Source organism: Leopardus geoffroyi, chromosome B2, assembly GCF_018350155.1.
Source record: "Leopardus geoffroyi isolate Oge1 chromosome B2, O.geoffroyi_Oge1_pat1.0, whole genome shotgun sequence".
NCBI lineage: Eukaryota > Metazoa > Chordata > Mammalia > Carnivora > Felidae > Leopardus > Leopardus geoffroyi.
The window spans coordinates 124,497,347-124,522,083 of NC_059332.1; the positions used below are offsets into that span (position 1 = coordinate 124,497,347).

Genomic DNA, 24,737 nt, shown 5'->3' on the forward strand with positions numbered 1-24,737 from the left:
CCCAGAAGCCATAAAACAGTTTTTAAAAATTCTGCTTGAGGGGCACCTGGGTGGCTGAGTCGGCGAAGCGTCCGACTTCTGATTTCGGCTCAGGTCATGATCTCATGGTCACGAAATCAAGCCCCACCCAGGGCTCTGCGTTGAACCTGGAGTCTGCTTGGGATTCTCTCTCCCCCTCTCTCTCTGCCCCTGCCCCACTCATGTTCTCTGTCAGAATAAAACACTTTTTAAAAATGAAAATACAAATAAAAAAAAATAATAAAGTAGATCACATGTGCTGATATGGCACAACTCCAAGACATTTGCAGTGAAAAAAATATGTAAGCCTGAGGAAAGAGGCTTCAAGTGAAGTAACTTGCCGAAAATAGCCTTGCTGTTAAGTAAGGTCCTTGGTGGTAGAACTCAGCTCTTTCCAAGAATAAAACCCTGCTTGAATGGGTACTGGGCCCTGCTGTTCTCCTACTGTGGAAAAGTCATGGCGCGCTGGTAAGACGGGAAAGGTCAATAGACTGCACATCTTCTGTGCCTCTCTGGACCCACTGTTTCTTTAGGCAGTTTTTGAAGGAGTAGGGGACAGGGCTTGGGGTGGAGGATTAACTGTAAGACTTTGACCTGGTTAATTATTTCTTGAGCAATGTATTAGAGCTTTCCCTCTTAATAGCCGTCACACGTATCCCGCACTAGCAGGGAAGGTATGGCTTATTGATTCCTCTCTGGGGAACTGGAGCAGACGTGAAGCTGAGAGATCAAGTTCTGGAAAATGTAGAAATTCGCTCCCTAACGGCCTGCTGCTCCTCAGGAAGCTTTTTGTACCCACAAGAAAGCCAGGTACTTATGGCAACATTTTTTTTTTTTTTCATTCTGAAGAGGGACAAGCATTCAGCAAACTAGGGCATTAACAGTTGCTGAAAGGCATGTGCCAACATCACAATTCAGTCCACGAGAGGAAGTGAAGGCAGAATTCTTATCTAATTAAAACAGCTTGGGGAAAGAAAAGTGGGCAAAGGATAATTACCTAGTTTGGCATTTGGCCTGGAAAATAAAGGTAAGTATTCTTCTTGCAAAAACTGTCAGGAAACTTCACAAATTATAATGCTTGCCTTAGAGCATTATAAGGGAGGGAATTTTTCATCCTGAATCCCATGGTGCTTGACACATATGAATTATCTGTTCCTTGGGATGCTTCATTAAAAAGCAATTATTCATTTCTCTATAGAAAATCAAACTTAGGTACTGAAGATCTTACAAAACAATCCACAGGCCCAGTCTGGCATCTTCTTTGACTTCTAAATTCTAGTTCTCTTGGTTTAGTCTTGACTGCTTTCATCAAGTGGAATAAACCCCACTTGGCAAAAATATGTTGGTGTTTCCTAGAGATGCTCTGGGGCTTTCTGGTTGTTGGTGTTTGTGAGTTTGTTTGTTTTTACTTTAACCTGTTGGAAACTTTCCACAGCGGCATAGTGTAGAATGTGGTTGATTAGGCAGTCAGAAATCTGGGTTTTATTTCTGATCTGTCATTCACCTGCCATGTGTCCCTGGCTATAGCAATGCGCTCTGCTGAGGCTCACTTTCTTCATCTGTAAAATGAGGAAATTTGTGTTAAATCATGAAATTCTTACCAGGAATTGCAACGATGTAAAGCAGTTGGGAACACAGCCACTCTGGTAGAATTAGGTGACAGAGCATGGAGACCCATCTGTCTGCACCCATCCTGCGTGGCTTTGAGGATGACCTTCCTATCATTTCCAAGGAAATCTGATCCCTGGGTAGAGGGAGACACTGGTCAAAGGTACAAACTCTCAGTTATAAGATTAATAAGTTCTGGGTAACTAATGATTAGCCTGGTGACCTACTGGGGCCAGGAGGTGAGAAAAATGAGATTATGGTCAAAAAGTTCAAAGTTGCAATTATATAGGATAAATAAGTCTACAGATACCAAGTACAGCATGATGACTATAGATTATAATACTATATCACACACTGGAAATTTGCTAAAAAGAGTAGATTTCAGGTGCTCTCACCACACACACACACACACACACACACACACACACAAACACACACACACACAAATGGTAACTATGTGAGGAGATCGATATGTCAATTAGCTTGACTATAGTATTACTAGGTATATGTATACCAAAACGTCATGGTGTGCGCCTTAACTGTATATAACTTTTATTTTATTAAAAATAAGCGTATATGAGCTAAAGTTAGTTGCTGTGCTATGTTTTTAAATGGACTAGAGAATGTAAATGTTCTATGGAAAATAATAATACTATATTGGATACTTGAAATTTGCTAAGAGTTGGGTATTTATTCTCACTGCACACATACCAAATGGTAAACGTGTGAGATGATGGGTGTGTTAATTATATTGGTATGATAATCATTTCACAACGTGTACATGTATCAAATCACTACATTGTATACTGTAAATGTATACAATTTTTATTTGTCAATTACACCTCAATAAAGCTTGAAAGACATTTATTAAAAGAACTAAAATATGATCATAAATAAAAAAGAATAAAAAAGAATCACCATTCTTGACAGTTTCTAAAGCCCATTCACATTTTAACATTCCACAGTTCTATAATTCTGTATTTGTAAAAAAAAAATGAGTAAACATATAAAGGAATTCTTGAACTCTCTTGCAAAATAAAGGTAATACTCTTACCCAATAATATGAAAAATAACCATGAAATGCCTTGCATGATTAATTCATACAATAAAAGACTTGGAATAAAAAGATGTGTCCTGTCACTAAAATGAGCAAATAATAATAATTAACATTGATGTGCCAATCCCAGCTCTAAGCACATCACATGTGTTAATTTATTTAATCCTCCTAATAACCATAAATCCTATTATAATCTCCATTTTTCAGACACACAGAACTAAAAGCAGAGAGCCAAAGTAACTTGCCCAAGGTCATTTAGCCAGTAAGTAGCAGAGGTGAGCTTTGAACCTAACAGCGTGATTTAGACCCTATACTCAGATTTCTGTGTTAAAAATAGCCCACTGAAATATTAATCCATCTGAAATGTTCTTGATAGAACTACAGAAGGATAAAATGTTGGAGGTGAAATCACTCTTAGGGATCAGTGTATTCCAAATCTTTCATTTTACAAGTAAAACCAATTTTATTTCTTTTTTTTCAAAAAAAAATTTTTTTAACGTTTATTTATTGAGACAGAGAGAGACAGAGCATGAACGGGGGAGGGGCAGAGAGAGAGGGAGACACAGAACCAGAAGCAGGCTCCAGGCTCTGAGCCATCAGCCCAGAGCCCGACGCTGGGCTCGAACTCACGGTCGGTGAGATCGTGACCTGAGCTGAAGTCGGACGCTCAACCGACTGAGCCACCCAGGCGCCCCAAGTAAAACCAATTTTAAAAGGGAAAAATAGGGGCGCCTGGGTGGCGCAGTCGGTTAAGTGTCCGACTTCAGCCAGGTCACGATCTCGCGGTCGGTGAGTTCGAGCCCCGTGTCGGGCTCTGGGCTGATGGCTCAGAGCCTGGAGCCTGTTTCCGATTCTGTGTCTCCCTCTCTCTCTGCCCCTCCCCCATTCATGCTCTGTCTCTCTCTGTCCCAAAAATAAATAAACGCTGAAAAAAAAATTTAAAAAAAAAAAAAAAGGGAAAAATAATATCTTGGCTCTGCTGAAAGTTCTATCAATTTCCCTAAAGTTTCTCAAAATGATTTCTATCAGAATTTTCAACTTAAGGACTTAACATTTCTTTTTAAAAAGTAAAACAATTATTAGCTCAGAAAATATCAGACAAATAGAAGCTTTAAAACTTAGAATAAATGGTCATTAGCTTAGGAGATTGTTTACATTTTGTTGTGGTAAGTTTTCCATTCAAATCATCTGATTTAGGTCTAGAAAGGCACTTTGAAAACACAGCAACATCCAGACTTCTGCAATGGGTAGTTCAGTTATCAAAACAAAAACAAAAACAAAACCCTACCGTAGTTAGGCAATAAGACATAACAGGTTGTACATTTCAGAGTGATTATTGTTAAATTGCCCAGGGCCAAGAATTTTTCAGCCACCCAAGCAGTACAGTAATTTTCCTGGAGTTCAAAGCCAGGAATGTACACATGAATTAAGTCCTTTCATTAAAAAGAATTTTTTTAGGCTCTCATTTGTTCAAGTTTGGATGTCTGACATCATTGAAAACCAACCAAAGATTGAGTGTTCGGGTCAACCAGAGAAGCTGGAACCAACCATGAGAGCCTGAAGAATCAAGGCATTTCTTCTTAAGGATCTATTTCAGAGCGGACATGTAACAAGTTGAGTTTTGGGGAATACTTCTATGATATACCATTGTTTCAGCAGAAAACTAAATTTTATTCTGCAGATAAAGCACGATGCCTATATATTATTTTTTCTAGAGTGCTGAACATGTCTCAAGACAGATTCAGCAGATTTATTCCAAGTGTGAAAAAACACAGGCAACCCCAGGCACTTGTTTTTCCCAAGGACCTTCGGCTCAAAATAATCAGTATTACAAAGTGCATATTTTGGGATTGACGTGCCTTGAGTTCCTTCAACTGTCACCATCCATGTTTGGATCTAAAGCTTTTTGGAGTTTTATGATTCTTCGGAGATGATTTTGGCCCTTGACTGTTGCGCAATGAGGTGCTGAGACAGGCTGTTTTCAGTAACTTGGTTCCTCTGTTGGCGTCCTTAGAATTTTAGGATTGACCATGAAATTATTTTCCTTTAAACTTCTCTTGAAGTTCATCTAGAAATGGAGAGTCCTTTAAGATACTCTTTTCAGAGACAGGTGCCTATTCTAGCTTTGGGAAGGCATTTGGAATTGTCTAAGCCTTCAGTCTCAAGGCATGTTCTGTATCTCTATTATTTCCGCTAACACCCAGCTTACTGCTAACCCAACGCAGCATACCATTTGGCTGTAAGCAGCACTCATTTCAGGTCCATCATGGTTCATATCTGGTCATCAACAGCAGCCTCCACAGAAACAGAAATGAAACCAAGACTTGAATATTTGCGCTCATAATGTCAAATAAGACAATTTTTCCAAGTGTTTCAGCCAGGTATCGACAGGAAATTAAACCAGAATTCATGGGGGAATGAATTTTCTGATAGGTTTTAGAGTCCAGCATCCCATATTTTCAGGCAAAACGGAATAAGAGAAGCCATTCCTGGCATTAAACCAACTCCCTCCCTTCCCCTGGAAGGTCTTTGCTCCTATTATAAGTGACTCATTGGATTACCTCAGTTAAGTCCCGTTAGCACGGTGGGTCTTTGTTTCTCTACTTACCCCCAGATAATACCTACAAAGGATCTGAGTTTCCTAGATAAGAAGCAGCATTTCAGGAGAATCTGGCATTTATATCATGATGAAATCTATGACATCATCATCGCAGTTCTCCTTGTCATTACAGCCCACAAAGGGCTTCCATTGTCTTTTCAGAACTAGCCTTTGAAAGTGGGAACATCACTCTTCAGTAATCTCGAAGCTCAGCCAAGGGTTATTAAGTTTGAAGCAGGAGGGGTGCCTGCGTGGCTCAGTTGGTTGAGCGTCCAACTTCGGCTCAGGTCATGATCTCACAGTTCATGAGGTCGAGCCCCACATTGGGCTCTGTGCTGACAGCTCAGAACCTGGAGTCTGCTTCAGATTCTGTCCCCCTCTCTCTCTCTGCCCCTCCCCCACTCGTGTTCTCTCTCTCTCTCTCTCTCTCTCTCAAAAATAAACATTAAAAAAATTAAAAAAAAATTTGCAGCAGGATTCAAAGCTACCCTGCCATACTTACAAAAGGCTAGTTTAAGACATGTTTAATATGGATCTTCCTTTGCAGCAGCAGAGTATGATCCTGGGGAAGAGAGAAGAATGGAACAACAGACACGAAATGTCCGATTTTCGTTTCACACCTGATTGCCAAGCCCTAGAATGCCACACACTCTCAGAAACACACATAGCTGTATCTTGATCAAGAACGGCTCATGAACCACAGTTTGTGCTGAGTCAGATTCAGGTTCCCTTGCCAGTTGTCATACCTGCCTCTCTCCAATCTGGTTTCTCTTGCTCCCTGTCCCCCGCTATCTTGGGATGCCCATCTTTCTCACAATGTGGCATAAGCATACAGGCTGCAGACCCAGTCCTACAGACTAACTCCAGGAGGTCACCTGTCCTCACCGTGTGTGATCTGTGACCTATGGACGCTGGCACCACAGTGAAAACGGCACAGAATTCGAGAATTCTTCAAAACACTCCATATAAGGAAACGGGTTCTTCCCTCCTCTGTGTCCACTGGATGTTAATAACCATACTTTCCTCTTTGCAGAGTTCTATTCGTCTTGACAAAGTCTATCACGGAAACTAAAGTCCCCCGCAAGGCTTTGGGGCACTCAAACTTTGGGTTTCAATTCATTCCACCAATCTCTCCAAATTTTATATCTCTTTTCTTCTACCCTTTCCTTCTAACTTACCTCCAAGAAAAAATCCTATTGGTTTTGCCCACATGCCAAGTGTTAGAAAGGAAACTGTGTACGGCCAAAGCCCTGACTTTGAAGACAGAAAGGACAGTACACGCTGGGGGAGGGCAGGCCTGAGTAACGGTCCTCAACAGAGACGGTCGCTTCACCAGAACGGACAGAGCAAAACTGAGTGCTGCAGGCCCCTCCTGCACCTGACCGCTATTGCCTCGTCACAAATCCCGGCAGGCAGGGTGCATGGTAGCTTCCCCGGGACGCTCGGAAGCGGCAGATACGGTCATGGTCTTTCAGGCTTGTTACTCCTGCTATTGTATTACCAGCTCATCAAACCAGGCAGTAGACACGGGCCCAGAAGGGCACAATGGCAGCTCCAGGAGGGGGTCGGGGGCCAGAGCCAGACAGACATGAGACAGAGCGGGCACACTGTTTCCGAAGGAGCCCGAAGGGAGAGTGATCGGAGGACTGAGGATGGTCGTTCACATACACCATCTCTTATCATCTCACCTAGCCCAGGAGGTTTCCTGAGGATGAACCAAGGCCTGTCTGGCTCCCAAGCTCACATTCTGCCACTGCCCAGTGTCCCCAGTCTGACTGCCAGGTGTTTGTGAGGCTGGGGCCCAGGGTAGAAACAGGGGCCTTGGGATTTCAAGTCTGGGAGATCTTTTCTGAGAGTCATAGTTAAGACTTAACAGCGTGTACCTTGGAGTAAACAGGCCCAGTCCCAATCGCCGCTCTGCCACTGGCTGAGTAGTAGGAGAAGCGTAGACTTCAGGCGAATGGCTCAAGCTTCTTACACTTCTTACACTTCTTACACTTCAGCTCCCGCGGCTTCAAAGTGGAGCTGATGTGAGGTTTCAATGGCAGAGTGCACTTTAACCACCCAGCCTGGACAGTGACACATAGTAAGGACTTCCTAAACATTATCATATTCACTATCCATTGTTTGAGAGTCGGCAGCCGAAAACATTTGTGAATGAGGAGTTTATGCCAGGAAGTGTAAGAAGAAACACCCAGGAGGTCTGGAGTTGTCAAAAGTCCCGGGCAGGGGCGCCTGGGTGGCGCAGTCGGTTAAGCGTCCGACTTCAGCCAGGTCACGATCTCGCGGTCCGTGAGTTCGAGCCCCGCGTCGGGCTCTGGGCTGATGGCTCAGAGCCTGGAGCCTGTTTCCGATTCTGTGTCTCCCTCTCTCTCTGCCCCTCCCCCGGTCATGCTCTGTCTCTCTCTGTCCCAAAAATAAATAAACGTTGAAAAAAAAAAAAATTAAAAAAAAAAAAAAAAGTCCCGGGCATCCGTTTCAAATGGCCAGCACCACCAGCCTTGGAAACTTGGCCCCCACTGACTCTCTATTCTAAGTTTCCCTTTGGCAAAAAAAGTGCCACCTTCGACCCAGTCCCCATCCTAGTCTCTGCAGGTCCCTACTGGAGACGGAAGCATATTTTTCTAATTCCAAAACTGGGATATATAGCCTGACAAGTATAGTTACGTCTGGAAGGGGACAAGGCACAGAATATCTCAATCTGGTTCTAGTGTAGCTATTCTAGGAAATGGGTCAAGGGGGACCCCCAGGCAGTAAAAGTGCCTAAGGCCTCCCCCTCCACAATGCACGCACCTCGACGGTCCAGGTGGCTGACACCTATTCCCACAAGACATCGTTTGGGTAAAGACGGTAAGTTACCCCACTATTTAATAAGGGCTGGGGGTGGGTAAAAAAAGTATTGCCAGCTGTCGGCACCTTGGCATGAACTAATTGTCAGGATCTAAAAAGACTCCTAATAAGGTCTCACGGGGAGGTGGCAAGGACAGTAATGGACTAGAAGTGATCTCTAAACTGCAATCCTACCTGAACGTTGGCATCACCTGGGCACCGGTGTGCAGAACTGAAGAAGGGGCAATTAAGTGCAGGACAGGGTTGATAGTTGCTCTGATTCTTAACGTCACCTAAGGTTGGTTTTGCCCCTGCAAATGTCAAGGCTCTGGGGCCTCAGGAGTCACTTCAGACCTGCCTCCCACCAGCGCGGGGTCCGGGTGGCAGGAACGCTGGCGTGGGGACCGAGGGCCGTGACCGCTTCTTGTTCTCGAAATCCCCGCCGGGGCCCAGAGCATGGCGCTCCCCTACGAGCTCATCACGTGCACAGCCTCGGCGTTTCAAACCCGGCCCGAAGCCTGCGGTCCCGGACGCCGGGGTGGTTTTTAGGGTTTTCTTTCTTTATTATTTCCCTTCTTGTTCTCCACAGTTGGTGATTTTCTGCAGAAAAACGGCTGAGAAAAAAAGAACCTATTTCATTTCCAGTTCCCATCACCGCGATTTCCACATGGATGTGACGTGGGCCAGCTTCCGAAATGCCCAGGTGACTCACGCGGGGACACCCGGGGGCGGGGCGCAGGAGTTTCTCGCGCGGAGGGCGGGACGGGGCGGGACGGGGCGGGGCGCAGCGGGGCGCCGCTCGCCTCCAGCGCCAGCTGCCTCTCCAGCGCCTCCCGCGCCTCGCGCGCGTCCCGCGCGTCCCGCGCCCTCTGCGCCCCCTGCGCCCCCTGGCGGCCGGCGACCCGCGGCTCTCGGCGCCGGGCCCGGCGTCACGTGACTGGAAAGTCCCTGGGTGGAAATCCCCCCCGACCCTCCGCCGGCGGTAAAACAGAAAGGGAAAAAGAGAACTGGCAGTCTGCAGACTTCGCAGCGGGCCAAGTGCAGCGAGCTCGGAGCCCGCGGGGGCGGAGCGGTGACAGCAGCCGCCAGGAGAAGTGCGGCGGCGGTGGCGGCGGCAGCCGGCTTGATCACACCCCCGGCCGGCCCGGCCAGCGAACGAGCGAGCGCCTGGCCCCGGCGTCCATGGGGCGCCTCCTCCGCGCCGCATCGATCCCGGCCCACTGCGCGCGCCGGTCCTGACCTGGACTTGGGACTTAGGAAGAGGATCGCGCGGCCGGGACAGGTAACCGCCGCGTCCCCGTGCCGTCTGCCCAGCGGCTCCGCGGGGCCAGGGCTGCGGGTGCGGAATTGGCAGCGTCTCGCGGGCTGGCCTCGTCTAGCTGGCGTGGGCTTTGCAGCGGTGCTGGAGGGGAGTTTGTTGGCCGTATGTGCCCATTGTAGCTCTTGAAATGCTAGGAGTTGAGGTCGCCGCGCCAGATGTTGGGGTGACAGCTCTGGATTCGTCTAGCCAACTGGCCCTTTTACATGCTGCAAAAAAACTTACGCTGCAGCGGACTGGTGGAGAATCGCCTCCGGACTGCTAGGTCGGTGGTCGTTGGTGCTTTGCTCCTTTTCGTGCCTTTCTTTATTTTTAAGTCAAGCTCTGCATGCTTTTGGACACGTAGACCTTGCAGAACCGCTGTGGCTTCTTGGCAGATTGTGCAAACCCAGCCCACCGCCGGGTGGGGTGTCACAGAGGCAACTGAACCGGGCGGGGGTGGGGGACTCAGCCAGCCTGCCTGTCCAGGGACAGCTTGCAGAGACACTCCAAGTTAAGTGCAAGGAGGTGGGTGGGGTCGAGGGACAGGCGTTCATCTTTTTCTGTTGGAAGCAGCGTTAAGACAAGTGTGCGCGTTGGCCTGCTTTTCGGGTGCTCCTCCGGTTCACAGTGTTCTGCGGGCCCCTGCCCCAGCCCCTACCCCACAGTCAGACAGTCTTTGTCAGCCCGGGTCGTCCCACATCCTGCCACCTGGCCTCTCAGGAAAGCAGTGGTATTAAGTAAGGAAGGAGCTCAGCTCTTTTGAGACCGCTTTGTTTTCAGTTCTCCCTGTCTCTGATCTTCTTTCCTTGGAAAGCTGGTCTGGTCTAGTGTCTGGGGGCAGCATTTGGAGAGAACCATTGTTCATGAAACAGCTCTCTCTGGACCACAGCCCTAGTGTCCCCAGTGACTGAACAGCCAGTTACTACCCCCTTCTCGCTGTCTAAGGTGCTTCTTTGATTTTTACAAGTCCTTGTGCAATGTTTGAAGTGTCGGCGGGATACTTTTCCTGAAATTCGGGTGAGGCATTTGTGGATAAAAAGCCAGTGAGGTAACCAACGTAAAAGTAATGTTAAGGGTAACAGCGTACATCTTGACCTGGAAGGGCATGACAATCATAGGTCAGGAGAATCTATTCCTTAATCTTAAATGTGGAGAAGTCCAAGAACGGGGAGCTTGGGCTGTGCATTTTGATTCTTTTAAGGAGGCACTTCTGCACACTGTGCGAGGCTAAGCCTATGAATGAGATGACCTTGAGCCATCCAGTATTGACATTTGCATGTCTTGCATATGGTTTACAGCCCTCACTAGTTAAGGTCTTTGCTGAAAGATTTTTAAGTCAGAAGAGAATAATAGAAGACCCAGAAAAACAAAAAGGCAGCACTTAGCTTGTTTCAAATCTTTTCCCTTCCCGCCTCTTCCCCTCTGAGAGCAGCAGGCGCTTGTGGGAACACCTTGCGTTGTGGGAATAGCGAGGGGCAGGTGTTGGAAGTTGTGGCATCTGGGCAGAGCTCTCTGCGCTGGATGGTGTGGAACCTGGGCGGGACCTGTGCTTCTGTTGACTTGGCTGCAGACCGAGAATAGGGTCAACTTTGATTTTTTAGCCCCAGCATCAAGCATGGCACTCGACCTTCAGTAGGTGGTCAGGCAGTGCTTCTTGAGTGATGAACAGATGAGTGAGTGACACCGCGAGACTTTTGCCGTGCCACAGAGCAGAAATGTGTGTAATGTTTCTGTCCCTTCATTGTGCTTGGGGTCCTGTTATAGTTTTGCCCATTTCTACCTTCAGAGAATGTCTGATGTCAAAGGACAGGTTACCAGCTGACCCAGAGAGTGACGTCTCCCAGGCCTCACTGGCAATCAGGATAGGAATCCTTATCCAAAACGATCACCAGAAAACTCCTCGGAAGCAACGTCAGGGTCATCTAGTCCAACCTGTCTACCTTGAGCCACAAGAATTTAAACCACTTTATCAATGGCTTTAAGAGAGCGTAGTCCCACCTAGGAGTGGCTTCCCTAAAATCCAGATTTCTTCTCACTCATAGATAGGTTTAAGGTCTTTCTCAACTAAAAGCTTGCCTGGTCAAATACACATACTATGATACAGGAGTGAGATTAACAATTCCCATGAAACTTCCTAGGGAATATCTTCATGCTCTAAACCCATCTTTGTCTCATCTTGGAAACCCAGATGTATTGTGAGGCACCCTCCTGAGGCTTAAGAATGAGCAAAGATCCCACGTTGCATCAATTCACAACATCCCATGCCGTTGGCGTGGGTTGTAGATGCTGGGGTTTGCCCCGTCTTCTTGCATTTGTCCTGAGTGTCCCCCTGGCTGAAACATCGTTCCTTATCTGCTTCCAGACTTTCATTTTTTTCCACCAGAAAGAAAGAATGCTTAAAGATTTCACGGTAAAGACGGCGGGTGGGGGGGGGGGGGTAGGGAATGTATCATCCAAGTGTTGGTTGATCATAAATCTGGTTGGCAGTTGAAATGATTGAGCTCTAATGCCTGCTCTTGGAAGTGTGAAATTTCTTCTTCTGTTATTGTTATTTTTCTGTTTCTTATTCTGATCTTGTAAAGTTCAGTGGAGAGGTTCTGAAAGATTGCTTATTGTCTGGTCTTAAAACTGCAAAGCATCTTACTGGAAATAGGCTTTTTTCGTTGGTTATACTCAGTTAAAACTCTATAAATTTTAGAATACATTTTAGAAATAAGCTCTTTATAAATATTTCACCTTGGGGCTAAAGGGGAAACTTGAATCAGCAGCCTATGTGACAACATAATATTTCAAGATTTCTCACAAAACATTTACTTTCCAGTATAGGGAGGGAGGGCTTACAAGAGATGAATCAAGGCTTTGCCTAAGAGCAAGGGGAGTGGTCATAGGGGAGGAGCCACGGACTTGTCAGGACTACCTTGTGCCTGGCACTGGCATTCAGGGCTCCCGAGATCCAGTGGCTGTGTCAGAGTAGCGTCAGAATGAGATGGGGGCTTGTTGGTTATGAGGTACAGTACCTGTCGCTGACAGATGGGCTTGGCTCCCTGACAAACGTTACTGAAAACACGGGTTATTCCCCTCCTCCTCAGTACCCACTCTCCGCCTTCCTTCTCTTGTTTAGACTAATCTGTAAAAGTGATGTAACTTAAAAGAGTCCAGTGTGAGTTCATCTTGGGGGCCAGCTAGTATCCTGGGACTAGAGGCGGCTAAGATCTTTTGCCTACAGATCAGGGTAATGACCAGATCAAACACAGGGGTTTCCTGCCGCCAGGTATATAGGAGCGGAATCGGAGTTGGACTCACGGAATGGGTTTTGTCCCCCCCTCCTCTTCAGGTGTTGCAGAGCACCATGGCTGAACAACTCCTTCCCCAGGCTTTGTATTTGAGCAACATGCGGAAAGCTGTGAAGATACGAGAGAGAACTCCAGAAGATATATTTAAGCCTACCAACGGGATCATTCACCATTTCAAATCCATGCACCGGTACACGCTGGAAATGTTCAGAACTTGCCAGTTTTGTCCCCAGTTTCGGGAGATCATCCACAAAGCGCTCATTGACAGAACCATCCAGGCCTCCCTCGAAAGCCAGAAGAAGCTGAACTGGTGTCGAGAAGTCAGGAAGCTGGTGGCCCTGAAAACGAACGGTAAGCTTGGTCTCGGGGCTGGCCGCCACGGTGCCGGCAGAATTCGTCAAATTCTGGTCACACTAGCCCAGACGCGAGTCTCTTGAGACTGTGGACGCTTCGGTGTAGAAACTCTATGATAGGCATGTGATGAAAGCAAGCTTCCTTTGCCACTATTTTTGTTAAGGCTACTCTGTAGTTGTGTGTCTTAGAGAGCAGAGGCACTGAGGCTCGAGGAATGCATTTCTAAACACCATGCCTCCCATTAGATGACTTCCGTATCTAATTGCTGGGGCTGTCTGTTTAGTCCTTTGTAAAATACGCTTCCCTGGCCAGTAGTGGAAACCTTAAAAGGTTTTCAGTTCAAAAGGAAAGCATGGTGTGAAAACTAGTATTACTGTTGTTGTTTCCCACTACCATTAGAGGATGCTTGTGATAATGACCTTACACTTCTTGAATTGATTGCATGTGTGGCTTAACCAGTGAATGGCTGTTGAGGACAAAAGGGGCCCCTTGTTGTCAGCTCTCCTCTTACCTCGGTTCTGTTGGTTTTGGTCCCGTGATATGAGATAGAAAGGTACTTGAGCTTTTTGGTACAGACTTTAGACCTCTACTTTATTATTTTTAGGGATTCCTAGTTCTGAATTTCTTTGCTGTCTGTGTGTGTCTGCCCAATGGCCCTTTACCATGAGTAGCTGTTTCCTGTTCTAAGCTTTATTGTTTTGTATTTTGATTACTTCCTTTGAGCAAGAGTAGGTATATCATGGAAACATCCAAGCGTACTGTTTTATGCAGATGCAAAATCCTGCATTAGCATATAGCGAATTATCACAAGAAGCAAATAGACTGTTCACAATCAATGAAACGCTCCTAGTCTAAGTGAGGACAGGAATCTTAGAGGTTCTTACATCCACAACAGTCCTTCGTTAAGACCACCTCGATCCAAATAATACACCCAAGCAGAGGAGATCCTTGTTGACAAGGAGATGATAAGAGTATTAAGTTAATTAACTTAGTTGGTACATTATCTTTGGCTATTTTGGAGTTGGGTAAGTGGAGTGATTGGAGATACGTATTTTGCTGTGTCCTGGGTGGTCTTGTGCGTTACTTCAACATGTTGTCTCTACTTTTGAAGCACAGGTTCTTGGAAATAAAGGTAGAATGAAAACTGGGAATAGGTAGGGTTTACATTGTTCTTGGCCTTAAATCAAGTGATGCATAGAAGTGGGTAATTATGTTAAGTCATCCTCAAGGGGTTTATATTCCTGACAGTTTGTGGTTTTAACTCTCTCCCATTTTTGTTACCAAAAAAGCGACACAGTGAACTTTGGGAGAGTTGGAAAGAGAGAGATTCTGCCAAATTAGTAACGTGGTAGGAAGAGGAAAACCATCTTATCATTAACAGAGTTAACTGACATTTTAGGTTGAAATTTTCCTTAAGAAAAAAAAACAAAAAACAAAAAAACGATGTATATAAATAGTAAACACTTGTCTTGCAAAGATAGGTCATTTAAGCCAGTAAGGGTTCATGCTACAAATAATGCTGCAAAAGCAAGTGCATTTTGATACCATTTGCTGGGCAATAGGGATTCGGGGGCCCAGATCCTTTTATTTCCCCAGGTTCAAGAAAATGCCTTAAAATTCTGGAAAAGGAAGAAAAGATATTTAGGGGAGGGGGAAAAACAAATTTTTACTCCGGTTTTTATTAGCACCTTTAAAAAAAAAAAAAAACAAAAACAACAACCTTCCCCCTCTAGGTGGGTTCTACAGAGTGAATGGTCTGTTTGGGGAGGGGGTGATTCACAAGTTTGCATTTGAGGATATGAGACTGTGGTGAATGAGGAAGGGAGTAGGTGGCATAAAATTGAAACTTCATGTGAAAAATTCCAGCGTCTATTGGCTACAGCGATTTCACTTGTATAATGAATAGCCTTATTCCAGCTCACCCTGGCCACGCCCACTTGGAAAGTCCAGGGTGCGCTTCACAGTTTAAATGTCTGCACACCAGAACAAAAAGTACAATAGCTGTTGCTCAATTGCTAGTCAAATAACTTGGCGCTGGGGAATTCCTGATGTTACTTAGGGAATTTTGTACTGGTGCCTCTCAATAAAGAACTGAAAGTAAGCGCGAGAAGAAGAAGAAAAAAAAAAAAGAAAAGCCTTATCTTTGCTCTAGATTTTGCAAAGGGGAAATTTCAACAGAATGCAGTCGTTGCCACACTTCTGCCAAGACAAAGGACTGCGCGATCTTTTTTTTGCTCGTGTGTCTCAAGATTTTATTTAGCTAGTCTTTGTGTGTAAATTGCAGGGATGCTGGCTGTGGATATGTGTATGTGAGGGGTTTTCTTTGGTGTTCTGTTTTGGTTTTTTTACAGTTTGACTATAATTAAAATCTGATAAAAAAAAAAAGATTTCAGAAGTTTTTATAGCCCTCCTTGGGGAGTAATGTAAGAAAACAGGTGAACTTTTCTCGATAAAAACAACTGCGCGCTCGCCAACAGAGAGTAAGGAGTTAACTTTTTTGGTATTGCACATTCCCCCCAAACGTTTATTGTCTGGAGGTTGGGGAAAAAGGCAGTCTCTTGAATCGTGGGTTTTCATCTGTGAAAGTAACAAATTCATGGAATAAAGTTAGACCTGTCTTTTTCTCAGAATGCTCAAAGGCAGGCTGGCGGTAGGCAATTCGAGAGTCTCAATCCCACTGTATAAACCAGGAGAGGAAACTCCCAGGCCCCAAAGTCTTCAGCGGAATGGTCAAGTCATTTACCACTGAGTCATAGCCAGACCGTCCCTGTCTAGTGAAGGGAGCCAGGCCAGCTTCCTGGTTCGTGCGTATGACCCCATGTGTTCTCTCTAGAGCCAGACGAGTAACAGCGCTAGTGTCTTAGCCAAAACATCAAGGAATGCTAGAAAGGGACGGGCCTTAGAGATTATAATCCAGTGCTCTCGTTTCACGAAGAGAAAAATACTCAGAAGCTGGGGAATTTCCCCCAAGGTCACACCAAAATCAGTTAGTTAGGGTAGAGCTAGGCTAGAACCAAGGTCCCCTGATAATCAGTCACTGGCTCCTTTGCTCTGCTGGCGTCAGTCGTTAAGAAGAGTGAAAAGGATGGTTTTTTCCTTAAAGCTGTCATTAGCTTGTGGAGTGTTCTCAGTGTGTCCTTTGACTAAGAAATTAAGCCATTTGCATTTCTCTCACGCCTTATTATTCAGTGCCCTGCGCCCGCCAGGGCGAGTGCATCCTGAAAACCTTTGCTGGGTCTTTGATGTGTGCTGCTTCTGTCCTCAGGCGATGGAAACTGCCTCATGCACGCTGCTTCCCAGTACATGTGGGGTGTTCAGGACACAGATTTGGTCCTGAGGAAGGCACTCTTCAGCACTCTCAAGGAGACAGATACGCGCAACTTTAAATTCCGCTGGCAGCTGGAGTCTCTTAAGTCTCAGGAGTTTGTGGAAACGGGGCTTTGCTACGACACTCGGGTATGTTTTGCTCCCCCGTTCAGTATCTGTTGATAGAGCTCCTTGGTGGGCAGGGGTTCCCCAGGCCAGCACCCTGCTCCCAAGGAGCTTATGATTTATTTACAAGGTCACATGCACTGGGCTAGGCAAAGCGTAGTCAGTGGAAAACACCAGAAACCTCCTATGGGATGAACCTGAGGCTGCAGGTTCCTGTGGCGTCTCTTCCTTTCAGCAGAAGGGCTTCTGTTCCTGGCCTTGCCTGTGGTGTTTCGGTTGCTTTCCAATCTGACTGGCCCTTTGTATGCTTTACTGAGCCTGCCAATCCAATTCAAACGTGGGCCTCACTGTTCTCAGTCACAGGCCTGGAATTTCTGTGTGCATTTGGGTAAGGGGCTTTGGTGCTATGCCCCATGAGGGATTTTTTTTTTTTTTTTTTTTTGAGAACAGGTGCTGTCCCCATCCTCCCCCACTTTTTAAGTTTGCCTTCTAGTGGAAAAAATAAAGGAAGAACACCAAAATGGGGAAAAAAGGGTGATCATTTGAATGATGGTTTCCAGAAAGGGGAAAAGTCAGCTGAGTTACATAAATGAATCAGTAGAGAGCGAAGTCGACTGAGTTTTTAACGCTGAGAACATTCACTCAATCGTGATTTTTCCCTTTACCCCTTCTCCTTAGAATTGGACCGATGAGTGGGACAGCCTCGTCAAAATGGCATCCACAGACACACCCATGGCCCGAGGTGGACTTCAGTATAACTCACTGGAAGAAATACACATCTTTGTCCTTTGCAACATACTCAGAAGGCCAATCATTGTCATTTCAGGTGAGATGCCTGTAGATGGCTTATTTGTGTTCAAGGGCCGTTCGGCTCTAATGCTTTAGCTCTTAGGAAAAGCCCATGCTACCTAAGGCATAGGCAACAGCAGCTGAAGAGAATTGGGTGAAAATCACCAGCGGGCCTTACTTATCTCTTTCTCTTTCCCTACACAGACAAAATGCTGAGAAGTCTGGAATCGGGTTCCAATTTCGCTCCTTTGAAGGTGGGCGGGATTTACCTGCCTCTCCACTGGCCGGCCCAAGAATGCTACCGATACCCCATCATTCTCGGCTACGACAGCCAGCACTTTGTACCCCTGGTGACCCTGAAGGACAGCGGACCTGGTGAGAAAACTGCGCGTGAATCCACACTTGTAACGACTGGTCGATACTGGGACACCCTGTTCCCACTGAACACCAGGCCCTTTGGGCCTTATTACAATCGCCTCATTTACGGTTATTATTTTTACTTGAATACGGTGTTCTGTTAGGGGCCTGATTAGCACCAATACTGCAATAGCGGTAATCGTAACCCCCGCTGTCGTTGTGTATGGTGTGGCAGGCAGTACTTTCAAGTAGGAGATATAAGCATCACATTCCTGCTGCCATTGGTACATGACAAAGTAAGGCACAGAGCCCTGGCATGGTGCAGGCAAAGGTCTGTCAGGTTAGCTATTATTATAATAGCTTGAAGAGCCAGTGAAGAGGCAGTGTGCTAAGTGCTTTGGGGACATTATTTTTATTTCATTTCATCCACACCGTCCTTATGGGCTATAAGCATTGGTGGCCTTGTTTTTATAGATGAGACCCTTGAAGCTCAGAGCGGTTCAGTAACTTGCCTTCTGTCACAGAGGATCAAAACTCGGATCAGTCCGATTCTGAATTCTGGGATTTAACCAGTGAGATCCACTGCCTCCAGGCTGCTTGGTATTTCCTGAGCTTCCTGAAGAAAGCACTGGATGTTAGAGTTTAGTATAGTTCGCTCCACCAGCTGAGTTTGATAATACTTTTCCAAAGTTCTTTAATTGTATCCTTTTTGTGTTTGCAGAATTTAATCGTTACATCAGCGCGGCCTCACACATAATTTCACGTAGTGGAATCACGTGTTGCTGACGTGTTATTTTGTTTCCCGCCCCCCCTCCCCCAGAAATCCGAGCTGTTCCACTTGTTAACAGAGAGCGAGGAAGATTTGAAGACTTAAAAGTTCACTTTTTGACCGATCCTGAAAACGAGATGAAGGAAAAGCTCTTGAAAGAGTACTTGATGGTGATCGAAATCCCCGTCCAAGGCTGGGACCATGGCACCACCCATTTGATCAATGCTGCAAAGTAAGAGTTTACTCTTAGCTCTCTTCCTCTGTCATCCTCAGCTGTTTGTACGACAGCCACGTAAGCTGAGGCCACCCCCGAGCTCCACAGTAAAGCTATTCGAAGCCAGTTTTCCTCCAATGTGAAACAAATCCAGAGTTGTGTACATGAATCAGAGAGGGTGACCGGAGGCAGTCCTAACTTTGGTTTCACGTGAGAACAAGTGCTTTATCCATAGCGATTTGCCTGCATATCTGGATGCCGACGGTCAGCGCTGTGGCTTTTAAGTATATTAAACCAACGATAGTTTTGTTTTGTTTCGTTGAATGGCCCTAGCAGTGGGCCAGCAAGTGAAAATCCTTGGAAACAAAAGCCTTTTTCTCTTGGCTTCTTGGTCAGGGCAGACACATCAGACACAGACTGGGTTGTAGATTGGGTTTCTATGGCGGCCATAGGATTGTGCCAACTTGGAAGGTGGAGGAGAGACTCAGAGTGCACATTGTGTACGTATCCAGACCTTAAACACTGGGCTTTATGTTAGAGGGATGCCCGTTTCTTAGGACTTGAAATGTACAAGAGAGGACCATGAAGGCCTATGAGCATCAGTTTCTTCCAGTGGAGATGAACAAATTACAGCTGATCAGAAGTCAGTGGACAGCGCCCCGTGGGCGTGTCTTCCGCTCCTCGACTGAGACTAGCAGTTCATGCTGATAGAGACCAGGCACAAGTTTAAGATTAATAATGGCAAAACACGGGACACAAAGTCCCAGAGTAGTTTGAACTATAGAGTAGCCTAGTCCCAAATGAATGCCCTGAGTCACGTTTTACCAGAGATTGGATCTCTGAGGAGTTAAAAGGTAAAAGTGACTTTTTAAGAGAGGACCAGCGTAATTAGGTATAGAGGCAGCCCCAGAATAGCCCTTTCTTTGGAATTAGCTGTCACTTGGGGTGGCGCGAGATTGATCAAGTAAGACAGTGGTTCCTGAAATAATGAAGCCTTCTTAGCGGTATAGGACTGTGCTAGGAGTGCAAACTCTTTATCAAAGGCCTGCTTTTCAGTGAACGGTTATCCAGTTACTGCCATAGGCCACATGCTAAAAGTTCTGCCCTGTGAGCTAATGACGTGAAGTCGTGTGTGTGGCCACGTGGTCTCATATATCGCCTTTTGGTCTTTAGGCTGGATGAAGCTAACTTACCAAAAGAAATAAACTTGGTAGATGATTACTTTGAACTCGTCCAGCATGAGTACAAGAAGTGGCAGGAGAACAGTGAGCAAGAGCGGAGAGAGGCGCATGCTCAGAACCCTTTGGAACCTTCCGTGCCCCAGCTCTCCCTCATGGACGTAAAATGTGAAACGCCCAACTGTCCTTTCTTCATGTCCGTGAACACCCAGCCCTTGTGCCACGAGTGCTCCGAGAGGCGGCAAAACAACCACACCAAGTCCTCAAAGCTGCACTCCAAGCCGGGCCCCGAGGGGCTCCCAGGCGTGGCGGCCGGGGCCTCGCGGGGTGAGGCCTACGAGCCCGGGGGCTGGAGCCCCGAGGAGCCGACCGGGGGGCCTCATTCGGCCCCTCCGACGGCGCCCAGCCTTTTCCTGTTCAGCGAGACCACCGCCATGAAATGCAGGAGCCCCGGCTGCCCTTTCACGCTGAATGTGCAGCACAACGGATTCTGTGAGCGGTGCCACCAGGCCCGGCAGCTTAACGCGGGCCACACCTCGGACAGCATGAGGCACTTAGACCCCGGGAAGTGCCGAGCCTGCCTGCAGGATGTCACCAGGACGTTTAATGGAATCTGCAGTACTTGCTTCAAAAGGACTACGGCGGAGCCCTCCTCGGGCCTCAGCTCCAGCGTCCCTCCTTCCTGTCACCAGAGGTCCAAGTCGGACCCCTCGCAGCTCATCCAGAGTCTCTCCCCACATTCTTGCCGCAGAGCCGGGGCCGAGGCTCCCTCCGGCTGCCTCTCTCAGGCCCCACGGACTCCAGGGGACAGGACAGGCACGAGCAGGTGCAGAAAAGCCGGCTGCATGTATTTCGGGACTCCAGAAAACAAAGGCTTCTGCACGCTGTGTTTCATCGAGTACAGAGAAAACAAACGTGAGTGACATGATCGATTTCCCAGCTCCCGTTTCAAAACCCCTGTCTCGAAGCGGTTTAGTTCCTGAGCTTCAAGAAGGCGGCCGCTCTGGGCGATGGGGCCAGGTGCGGCTTGCACAGAGGGACGGTCACCGTGGCTGTGCCAGCCCCACGTGGAGGCGAAAGGCACAGGAAACCACCTTCCAAAACCCTACAGCGCCTCGTAGGTAGCATCCGTAGAATTTGTTTTCGCGAACGAGGCCGTTGAGTGTCTGGCATTTATAAGGTAGAGTTTAACCAAGACTTCTTTGGAGACTTAGATGCAATAGAGAAAACCCAAAATCTGAAGAGCAGCAGCCGGAGAGAGGGAAGTCCCCACCGATGTGCTGAAAATCTAATTTGAAAGAGGGACGGGCAGTTAATGCCTCTGCACAGTAGCTGTGCCTGGCCGGTGCAGCATGTCCAAAAATGAGAGATTTATACAGTCAAAGATGTGTCAGTAATGGCATTATCATGACTGTCTTTGACTCGGCTGCATTTACAAAAGGCCGCGCTGCACATATTCCGCCCCGCCCCCCGCATGCTGCCCGAATCTGTGTCCGAAACCTATTTTGTTTCTCTAATGTCAGTGTCTCTCCCTGCCCGGAGACGACCCGTGGCACTGATCAGCACCCGCTGTCTTTTAGATTTCGTCGCCGCCTCCACGAAGGCCAGTCCCACGGCCCCCAGGTTCCAGAATGCCGTCCCCTGCCTGGGGAGGGAATGCGGCACCCTCGGAAGCACCGTGTTCGAAGGGTACTGCCAGAAGTGTTTCATCGAAGCGCAGACCCAGAGATTCCACGAGGCGAAAAGGACTGAAGAGCACCTGGTGAGACATTTTGAGGTCCTTCTCCCTGTTCCGGGGAGGAATGGGAGGGGGGCGGGGTCACTGTGGCGCCCAGGGTTGGAAGTGCAGCAGCGGCTCTTGATTTTCATGGCGGAAGGATACTTTAGAATGCATTTGAAAAGTAAATAGGGCGCCTGGGTGGCTCAGTCTGTAAAGCGTCCGACTCTTGGTTTCTGCTCAGGTCAGGATCTCACAGTTTCACGAGTTCGAGCTCTGCATCGGGCTCTGCGCTGACAGTGTGGAGCCTGCTTGGGATTCTGTCTCCCCCTCTCTCTCTGCCCCTCCCCACTCGAGTGCTGTCTCTGTCTCAAAATAAATAAATAAAAGCTTTTAATAAGTAAATAATTAACTGAAAAGTAAATAAAGCCAGCCATAGATTAAAACCTCATATAGCCTCCGGGGGGCTCCTGGGGGGCTCACTCAGTCTGTTAAGCATCTGGCTTCGGCTCAGGTCATGATCTCACGGTCCGTGAGTTCGAGCCCCGCGTCGGGCTCTGTGCTGACAGCTCGGAGCCTGGAGCCTGCTTCGGATTCTGTGTCTCCCCCAATCTCTCCACCCCTCCCCCGCTCACACTCGGTCTGTCTCTCTCTCTCACAAATAAATAAACATTAAAAAAATTAAAAAAAAAAAAAAAAAAAAACACTTAAGCCTCCTAAAGCCTCCAAAAAGCTAGATGCTGACCAGAGACTTCTTGGGTTTGTAGTCAAAGCACAGGCATCTAAAAGGCTAGCAGGCTTCCTCAACTAATCCTTTACTACGAGACGGGGAGGAGGCAGAGCGTCCCCGGGCCTCCGCGCAATGGCACCTAGGAAAAGCCAGCTTTGGCTGACGGATGCCTGTCCTGTTCATAGATGGCAGGGAGTTTAAATAAGGGCAGCTTATTATTCACGCAAGCAGAGGTGAGCCGGGCCAGCGTTCGCAGGCCTCCGGGTGAGGCTTGGGGGCTCCACTCGGCCTCCCTGGGGCCAGGCCTGCTTTCGTGGGACCGGGAGGAAGCGTCCGCGGACAGCTCCTGTTCCCGGACTGCGCCTGGAGCTCTGGTTCCCTGGGCCAGGGGGATGCTCTGCGCCCCGTAGAGCTCCTTGCAGAACCCACGCTGTCCGCTGAGACTGCCCTGTGCTGTCCCCGAGTAGCAGGACCCACCGTTCCCTCTGTTCTTCCCTCTCAGAGATCGAGCCAGCGCAGGGACGTGCCTCGGACCACGCCGAGCGCCTCGAGGCCCAAGTGCGCCCGGGCCTCCTGCAAGAACATCCTGGCCTGCCGCAGCGAGGAGCTCTGCATGGAGTGCCAGCACCTCAGCCAGCGAGCGGGCCCGACGCCGCACCGGGGGGAGCCGGCCCCCGAGGAGCCGCCCAAGCAGCGCTGCCGCGCCCCCGCCTGCGACCACTTCGGCAACGCCAAGTGTAACGGCTACTGCAACGAGTGCTTCCAGTTCAAGCAGCTGTACGGCTGACGGCAGCGGTGGCCCGCCCGGCCGCCGGGGGCCTCGAGCCACTAGCCAGCATGGTGCTATGCCCTCAACGCACTGACGCCGCCGAGGGCCGTCCCCGAGGCAGAGAGGTCCCAGTGGCTTCCAGCCGGGAGGGAAGATAAGCTCTCGGTCGCCGTCGCGGGGAGCGTTCCCAGGCGGCCCTTGAGCGAAGCTAGCGACTGGCGGTGGATGGTGTCGGTCCGGCCCAGAGCTCGTCCTCACCTGCCACGCGGAAGGCCAGGAGCCGCGTGGCCTCGGGACGCGTGGCAGGAGCGCTCCGTCGTCCCGGGCGGGCCGGGGAACCCGGAGCCCTTCCTCCCGGCCAGCCCCGCGTCGGCCTCGCTCACAGATGTGAAGCCGAAGCCCCACGGCCCGCGGGCCCTCTGCCAGACACCCGGGAAGCTCAGGGAGAGTGGACATATTCATAGAGTCAGTAGTTAGTGGTTTTTCCCCACCTGCCTGGCTCCTTGCCCACGGACACGGCAGAAGCAGAACCATCCACAGACTGATTCTGAGGCTGCTGCGACTGAACACGTTCACACTGAAAAGCAAACCAGCTGCTCTTTACAGTATGCACCTTGGAAAAATGCAGTTATTTCCATAGGGGAAGACGTGTGACTCTCTTGGTTATCACCGTCTTCCCTTCGAAGTTAGGGTGAGGTGTGCATCAAAGTGTGTACATGTATAATGTGCCCTTATATTACATATGAGGGATTTTTTTTTCTTATTCCGGTGAAATGCTGCCCTACAGATTTAAGTAGGAAGACTGAATAATAACCTATTTTCTGGTTGTTGTCAGGGGCACCGTCTGTATATAGCTTGCGTGAATTTAACCAGCTGCCTTGTTAAAGTGAGCTCCCTGTTGGGTTTACGTAAGTCACTTTATTTATTTTATTGCAAACTTCAACATTATTTAAATGAAGACGTTTCTTCTGCTTTGGGGAAAACGTTTGCTGTAGTGTCTTGAAATAACATGGTCATAGTGGTTCGTGTCACCGGCACCGGCACAAGTCCCTGACTGCGTTGGGGATGTGGCCTCTTCGATGCACTTTGGTTTGCCTTCCCTAAGAGAGAAGGAATTGCATCAAAGGTTAATTCATTAAAAGCTCATGCTTCTTAATGAAGCTTTCGGTCAGAGCCACTTCTCGGCCATATGAGAAGAAACAGTAGAGACATGGTCTGAGTATCCTACCTCCTTAGAGATAAGATTAGGAAGGAACAGGCATGAGATTGGAGAAGGTCACGGGGAAGGTGTGGCCTTTAATGATGGTTTTATTTGCTGTGCTAACGCTATGTCCCCAGGTGCTGGCAGTGACCTCACATCCAGTGGCCCCTTAGCATTGGGACAGCAAAACCCTGTGACCATGAGCTTAAGGAAATTTCTTTCTGTCCTCAGCCTGCGGTTTCTCGATATGCTTTGTATTATTGTCATACTTGTTCTAGACAAAACAGGGAAACACATTGTTCCCAGAGGTAAAGGCTGCCTTTTTTTTTTTTTTTTTTTTTTTTGGTCTGGAACTTACAACCTAAAAATATTAGCTGTCTATAACTCTACGTAGCCTTTACATGTGTTATCTGACATGTTTGCCACTCGCGATGCCACCAGCCTCTTTGCTGGACATCAATCTTAATAATTTTTTTCTAAAGATTTTAAATAAACTTCAGTGTTCAGCTAGTTCTTCTACAGT

General features: G+C 47.8%; 1 protein-coding gene across 2 annotated transcripts; it reads left to right on the plus strand.

The window, feature by feature from the left end:
- Positions 1-9,286: 9,286 nt before the first annotated feature.
- On the plus strand, positions 9,287-23,920 carry TNFAIP3 (TNF alpha induced protein 3). Of its 2 annotated transcripts, none has more exons than XM_045499779.1 (9): positions 9,287-9,393; positions 12,746-13,055; positions 16,324-16,514; positions 17,169-17,316; positions 17,484-17,654; positions 18,457-18,637; positions 19,793-20,712; positions 21,378-21,559; positions 22,747-23,920. In XM_045499779.1, the coding sequence occupies exons 2-9, from the start codon at positions 12,761-12,763 to the stop codon at positions 23,029-23,031; spliced, it is 2,373 nt and encodes a 790-aa protein (XP_045355735.1). In that variant the 5' UTR covers positions 9,287-9,393; positions 12,746-12,760; the 3' UTR covers positions 23,032-23,920. The 2 variants fall into 2 exon arrangements, with proteins under 2 accessions (XP_045355735.1, XP_045355734.1); XM_045499778.1 differs by lacking the exon at positions 9,287-9,393 and adding an exon at positions 9,511-9,694.
- The last annotated feature ends 817 nt before the right edge of the window (positions 23,921-24,737 follow it).